General features: G+C 40.2%; 1 protein-coding gene across 6 annotated transcripts in view; it reads right to left on the bottom strand.

Annotated features, from left to right (window-relative positions):
* Positions 1–2,447: 2,447 nt before the first annotated feature.
* Positions 2,448–7,052, bottom strand: part of iqsec2b (IQ motif and Sec7 domain ArfGEF 2b) — a 60,073-nt gene continuing 55,468 nt past the window's right edge. For 4 of the 6 annotated variants that reach the window (XM_046871697.1, XM_046871696.1, XM_046871695.1 and 1 more), the window contains one exon: positions 2,448–6,395. In XM_046871697.1, the coding sequence (XP_046727653.1) occupies positions 5,064–6,395 (1,332 nt within the window). In that variant the 3' untranslated portion in view covers positions 2,448–5,063. The remainder of the gene's footprint in view (positions 6,396–7,052) is intronic. The other 2 variants (XM_046871699.1, XM_046871700.1) reach the window with 2 other exon arrangements.

Below are 7,052 nucleotides of genomic sequence, written 5' to 3'. Positions count from 1 at the left end.
AGCGGATCCTCCGCATGTTTGATTTGGCACATTAATGATAAAAAAAAAAAAAGGAAAAACACAGACCCCCTGGCATTTTTACACCTCACAATTTGGGTAAAAGAGGCAGAGCATTACATGATTAATTTACTAAGATAAGATAAATATATATAAAGAAACATTATAAATGCATCAGACTGCAACTTCATTGAGACAGCAAGTCCCCAAAACACGTTAGCCTATCAGGATTCCCAGTATAACAGTGCAAAGCAAAGACAAAAGGAAAATAAATTGCTTGATAAAAAATAAAAAATAAATAAAAAGTATTATATGTTAAGATATCTTTTTTGCTGGCTAAATTAAAACTAAATCAAATACCTTCATTAGGAAACCATTTAATCTGTGCAATGAATTGATAAAGAAAATGTATGATCCGATTTATTATGATTTCAATTTCTGAAGAAATCATGTCCCATTGTACAATCTATATTAAAGTAATAAAAGGGCTACAGCAATAGGTGATGTCCAGCATGACCTTCTCTGTTTCTCTGATGGACTTTATTAGAATAACTGACTTACGTTTTAATAATTTTTGTCCATGAATATGTATTAAATTATTCTTAATAGTCTATTGTTTTCATCAAATAACATGTCTGTATACAAGTTTGTATCCACTCAGATTTCAGCCGTCACATTACATATTGCAGAAGGCCAGCACTATAAGCACTGCAGGCTTTTATTTTTACTATAAACTCTATGTTGTTTGAAGCTGTTGCTTTATCCAATCGGATTTGTCATGCTTATTCCAGGTTCAGAAAACATCTGCATTATCACGTCCTTTGATTGGATGGTCAGCCTGTGCGCTAGTCAGAGCTATCAAAATGCACCTGCTGCAAAAAGTGCACAAGTTCAGGTATATTTGTGTCGATTTAATATTTGTTTTGTTTATGGCTGACAGAGGAGAAAAAATGTTTTGTTTGCAGATACATTTACAAGGATTTTTTTCCAGATGGACTTTTCAAGAAAAGCTGGACATGGAATTGCAAATTGTATTTGCAATTGCACTTTCCATGTGTGGTTTTAGCGAACGCACAGTGACTGCCAAGTTCAAAATGGAAAAGCAAAGTCCATTTGCAACTGTATTTCCTGTGTCTTTTGAGTTATGACCAAAGATGGCAAAAGTACACACATCCTTCACTCAAGTAGAAAAACAGATACTCATGTTTTAAAAGACTCTGGTGTAAGTTGAAGTAATGACAACACTTTTTCACTCAAGTTAAAGTAATGAAGTTTGAGCTCTGATGTACGTAACTATTACTACCTGTTTTAGTGTCATGCTGGTAACTGAACCTCAGATCATATTAAAATATAAATACAAAAGAATAAAATGTTTTGTTTCCTAATGAACGTATCCAGGCTGAACAACCACTATATTGAACAAAAGCAGAGAAAAGATGGTGATGATCAGGTGATCAGGAATGTCTCTGTTCTCAGTCATGTTTACATCACCGACTCCCTCTGTCTCTTCCACGTCAGCCCCATACTTCTTGTTGCCTTCTGCTGCGCTCATTGTTAGCTTCGTAGGCTAGCCTTCCTCTGTGGTGCGTGATAGCAGGGAAATGATACATCAATAGTAATATGAAAACGGTGCGCAATGAGAAGAAAAAATATCATGTCACCAAATAGATAAAAACTAAATTAACGAGTCTGGATTGAAAATGTATGAAGTAGAAAATACAGATATTTCAGTAAAAATTTTTTTGAGTGAAAGTAAAAAGTTGCCTGAGAAATAAATAGTGAAATTAAAAACTGATACAAGAAAAATCTGCCTAATAACAGTAACAAAATATTTGTACTGCGTTACATTTCATCTCTGGTTATGACCACGTCATATTTAAATAGCAATATGAATTACCACGTGCTTTTTTATTTTCGCGGATGTAGCCCGCCAAAACTCAAATAGAACTCCATTTGTATTAAGGAGGCTACGTATTTTCAAATGGAAATGGAAAAGCAAAGTCTATTTGCAGCTGCATTTTCCGTTTATTACAAGTTATGACCATGTCACATTTAAATAGCAATATTAATTACGTGTGCTTTTTTTTTAATATGACATGGTCATAACTTGTAATACACGGAAAATGCAACTGCAAATAGACTTTGCTTTTCCATTTAAAATTTGGCAGTCACTGTGCATTCACAAAAGCGAAAACGCAAATGCTAATGCAAGATTTGAGTTGATTGTGTTGATTATGTCTCAATTTATGCATCCACATATGGAAAACACAACTGCAAATACAATCACAATTCCTTTCGAAAATTGCCTGGAAAATCCTTCCATAGAATTCTACAGTATCCTACATTATATTTTATGTGCTGTGTTTTTTTACAAAAAAAAAATTAATGACTATAAGTAAGAACACACTTTTGCATGTAGTGAAACCAACAAGAAACAAACCACACCAGGCTTTAAGCACTGCAAGGACACTTTATAATAGTTTTAGAAGCAATAAATATTCACATCTCTCTGTATTTCTGTTGCACACATTCTGTACACAAATTCGATGACTTGGTAGTTCATAGAATTCTAAAAGAACATTCAGCTTGGTAGTGACATATAGGCCTACGTTAGTTAGGCTTACAAAATAAATATGCAATATTCACCTACACTGAATGATATACTCTCATACAGGCGACACATTCACTCTCACACACACACACACACACGCACGCACGCACGCACGCACACAATCAAACCCGAATACTAGTTTTTTCTGTTCCATAAACAACATTATATCATATTATAATTTGCTATACTATATACAAATCTGTTTATAGAACACTCTTCATTCAGTAAGTACTGCAGTCATGCAAAAGGATCGGATATGCAGAGAGAGAAAAATGGTAAAGCCAATGAACTGGATCCATCTGTATATATGTTTGTGTTTTCTTATTGACCTGCTTCAATGTAGCGCCTCATATGCGCCGTGTACATACACATCAAAACTTAAAACCTAATAACTTAATTACATTTGGCAATAAAATTAATGCAGAATCATTTCTATTTCCACTTAAAAAGAAAACATAAGTGAAGTCTTCATTAAAAAAACTAAAAAAAACCTAAACAAAAAAAAAAAAAATCTTTTTGACACAAATTCTATATTGCACAAACCTAAAATAAAACAAATGTTCAATTAACAAGACATTTGTGGGGGAAAAAGGGTGAATAAATACCAGAACAAAGTCTGCAACATTCAGTAAACACTTGTAAAGGCAAGTGTTATTGTCCATAAAATCCACCAATCACCAATCTAAGCACACTCTCAGGTTAACTATGAGTGGATTTATGTACATTATGGATATATATATATATATATATATATATATATATATATATATATATATATATATATATATATATAATACTTTGTGGTATTTATAGTAGATGTATGATTTCCATAACATAAATACCAGTAATGATAATAGTAATATTCATAATAATCAGTGAAACCAATAATATCCATAATAAACAAAGCAAAACAATCAGCAAAATGATAAAAGCATCAATACAACTCCGTGGAACGCATTTGATTGGCACTATGACATACAGGCATTTTAGTTAGGCAAAAGACCAAAAGGAAGAGGAACAGCGAGAGCAGCTGCAGTGCCTCCTGGAACGTTTCTTTCCAAAGACCGCGACTACTCTACACAGGTTCCTAAACTGGATTAATTCAGTCAGCCGTTTATTTCCACATATGGTATTGTGGCAGTAAACCAAGAAGCTCACAAAACATTCTGGCAAAAATGAATTGTTTTTTCAGATCTTTTCGCAGAACGATGTTTGATTTGCTCGCCATGGAATATCCATTTCATCAGGTCAATATTATTACTAATAATACAATTACATCGTACAGACAATTGTCCGTTACAGGTCTCGGCATAGTGAACTTCATGCATCTCGTTTATGCTTACTAAATGCGAGTGGCAGTTTATTATTTGTTATGAGCTCTTATGAGGCACACAAGACAGTACCAGCTCTAGAAATCTGCCTAGATATCTAACCATCCAGCAACAGTTTCTGTATTATCAATATTATTATTATTATTGGCAACTGACTGCAAATTTTTGAGCAAGAACACAAACTTTGGCAGTGAAAAGTTCAATCATTATACTTGTATTTTCAAGCATTTGTATGGTCATCAAACATTTGTGAAAATCAAGCCCTTTAGGATACTTATTTCATAGCAGGATGTTAATACTTTCTAAAATGAGGTGCAAAATTTAGCACAAGGGCCAAAATAATCCCTTCTCCAACTCATACAATTGACAATTTGTTAAGGTCAGAACCTATAAATAAATCGATGACTTTAAATCTGACCTGCAATATTGAAAACTGTGAATAAGTCAGGTTTCTTGTGTGATCTTCAAATATACCTCTCATTTGAGGCAGTATTTATACAGCAAAAGAGCAGGAATCACTATAGATGAACATCGAATAATTAATAATTAGCATAACTGATTGTTGCGTATAGTTCATGTCTGTAGTAAGATAGAGCTTAAAACACATTTCACCTCTTATGTTATTGTGAATGGATGTACACTGTATGTCCAGTAGAGGATAAAGTCTCGTTCATTGTAGGGGTCCCTGATCTACAGGGTCTACTTCCATTCTGATATTAATATACAGCCTGAGACAAGCTCTTCATGTTTCTTCATGTACTGACTCTGAGATTACATTCTTTTATGGCTATAGGCAGTTTATTCACCCCCTGTGCATAATTAGATAGTCAGGGCTTGAGCACAGCTATGTGCGTACATACTCATGTGTTTGATACCTGGTTATATTTTATTTCCACTGTATATAATTCACTGTATAATTAAAAGAAAATAAGAAAACAAAGAAATTCATTGCTTGTCAGTAATTTACGCACTTTCAGTTAAAGTCAGTTGTGCTTTTTTTCATTATTTCTGAGATTGGATTTTCTTCTACTGTAATCAATAAATTACCCTGTGTTACATGTGAAATGCATTTCAAACTGTGCATATTGCATATATGCACATTGTCTCCCAAATCCTGTCTCGCTCTATACTTGTGGGAAGCGCAAATGAAAGTAACAGAGTCTCAGTAGGTTGCGTTTCCTCTTGCTGCCTTCAGTCCTGGTCCGAGTTCCACCTCCCATGTCTTCTAATCTCTCTGCCGTTCCTCCTCCCACCACCAGGGGACCTCGTAGTGATCCCCAGGAGCGCACCTTTCCCTTGCCCCTGCTCATACTACCGTGCTGATCCGGCTGGCAGGCTTGGATTTGGCCCGGTCGGCCGTGCCAGTCTGACCTGGCGATGGTGCCGTGACCTGTGGCGGTGGCGGGGCGGGGTGCGATGGGGGGGGGAGAGGGGAGAGAGGCGTAAGAGGGTAAGGGGAGGAAGGGGGTAAAGGGAGTGGAGGGAGGTGGGATAGAGGAAAGCGGAGGATACGGGGGCGGATACGGGGCGGCCGGCGACACGTGTTGGGGCGCAGCGGGTGGAGCGGATGCTGGCAGGGGCGGCGGAGTGGGCGCTGGGAAGGGAGGCGGTGGGCTGGCGAACACGAAGCGTGGCGGATGGGCAGGGAGGGGCGTATGCCCGTGGGAGGGTGCGTGCTGGTGCGGGTGTGGTTGTGAGTGTGACAGAGCTAGTGGTGTTTTGCCCACAACGGCGCCCCCTCTGCCCGAGTGTGTGAGCTGTGCGTGGCAGAAGGCAAACGGCAGGTGTTGGGATAGTGGGGAGTGAGGAGAAAGGGGGGGAGGAGGCACGCACGTCGTGCCCCCATTGCCCGAATTCCCGAAGCGAGCCTGAAAAGCATGTTGGGAGAGCGGTGGCAGATAGGGGGAGGAGTTGTGGGTTGGTCGGCGTGGTAGCGTGACCCGCTGTAGTGTGGCATGCTGGCGTTGTGGACCACCGTGTTGGCAGCGTTGGTGCGGGTGGCAGTATGGTGGCGGGGGGTGCCCAGCCATGCCCGCACCCATAGTGTGGCAGTACTGGATCTTGGGCATACCAGTGGACTCTTGAGGGCACAGGGGCAGAGGGGAAAGAGGCGGTGGTAGTGCTGGCACCATAGGGGCGGGGTAGGGTGGCCCCGGCGGGATAATGGGGCCTGGTGCTTTGGCCCGTTTCGTCCCAAACAGTGATCCCAGGAAGGATGTGGCGCTGGTCGTTGTTCCACTGGTGGCACCTTTCTCGCTGCTGCTGCTGGAGGCTGGAGGTGCAGTGCCAGGAGGCACGGGCGCCGTGGTGTGTTGCTGCCCCGGCCCACCCCCCACCCCCACTCCGGGGCTCAGGATGGGGCGGTGAGGCCGGTAATCTTCGGTTCCGTAGCAGCTCGATAGCACAGTGGCTACTGGGTAACGCTGGTGAGGCTGTGGACTGCTAATGATGGAACCCTAAGACAAAGAGAGTGGGGGGAGAGGAGGAGGAGGAGACGGCAGGACAGCAAGAGGAGGAGTAACAGAGGGGAGGAGGAAGGTGTGAAGAAACAGGGAACACAGAAAAAAGTGCAAGTGCAGACAGACAAGAACAAGGGATAATAGCAGGAGTGTGAACGGTAGTATCAGAAAGCATAGAAGAAATATGGGATAGAGATAGATAGATAGATAGAGAGAGAGAGAGAGAGAGAGAGAGAGAGAGAGAGAGAGAGAGAGAGAAGGAACAGTTTCATAAGACAGGGGAGGGGAAATGGGTGAGTTGATTAGAGTCATGGTACCACTTCACTTCTGTATCAAAACTTAAAACAATGAAAATTTTAATAGACAACCAGATGCAGATGCTGAATCACACAAAATAAAAACAGATGAAACACCAACTACTCAACATGCCTATCCATGCAGGAAGTACACACACAAAACAAACTCAAATGGCACCAACAAGATCCAATACACAATGACTCAGGCAGTGGCAGATTCAATGGCTAACTCAATGTCAGTGTCTTCCAGGCCAGAGTATAGTAAAACATGTTTCTAATTCAGGGAGCATATCAGCATGCACACAGGCATGTAATACAGAGATACAGAATAATGACTCTGGGTGTTTGTTTGGATAAA

This window comes from Silurus meridionalis, chromosome 17 (genome assembly GCF_014805685.1).
Source record: "Silurus meridionalis isolate SWU-2019-XX chromosome 17, ASM1480568v1, whole genome shotgun sequence".
Taxonomy (NCBI): domain Eukaryota; kingdom Metazoa; phylum Chordata; class Actinopteri; order Siluriformes; family Siluridae; genus Silurus; species Silurus meridionalis.
This window is presented reverse-complemented; position numbering and strand designations above follow the sequence as displayed.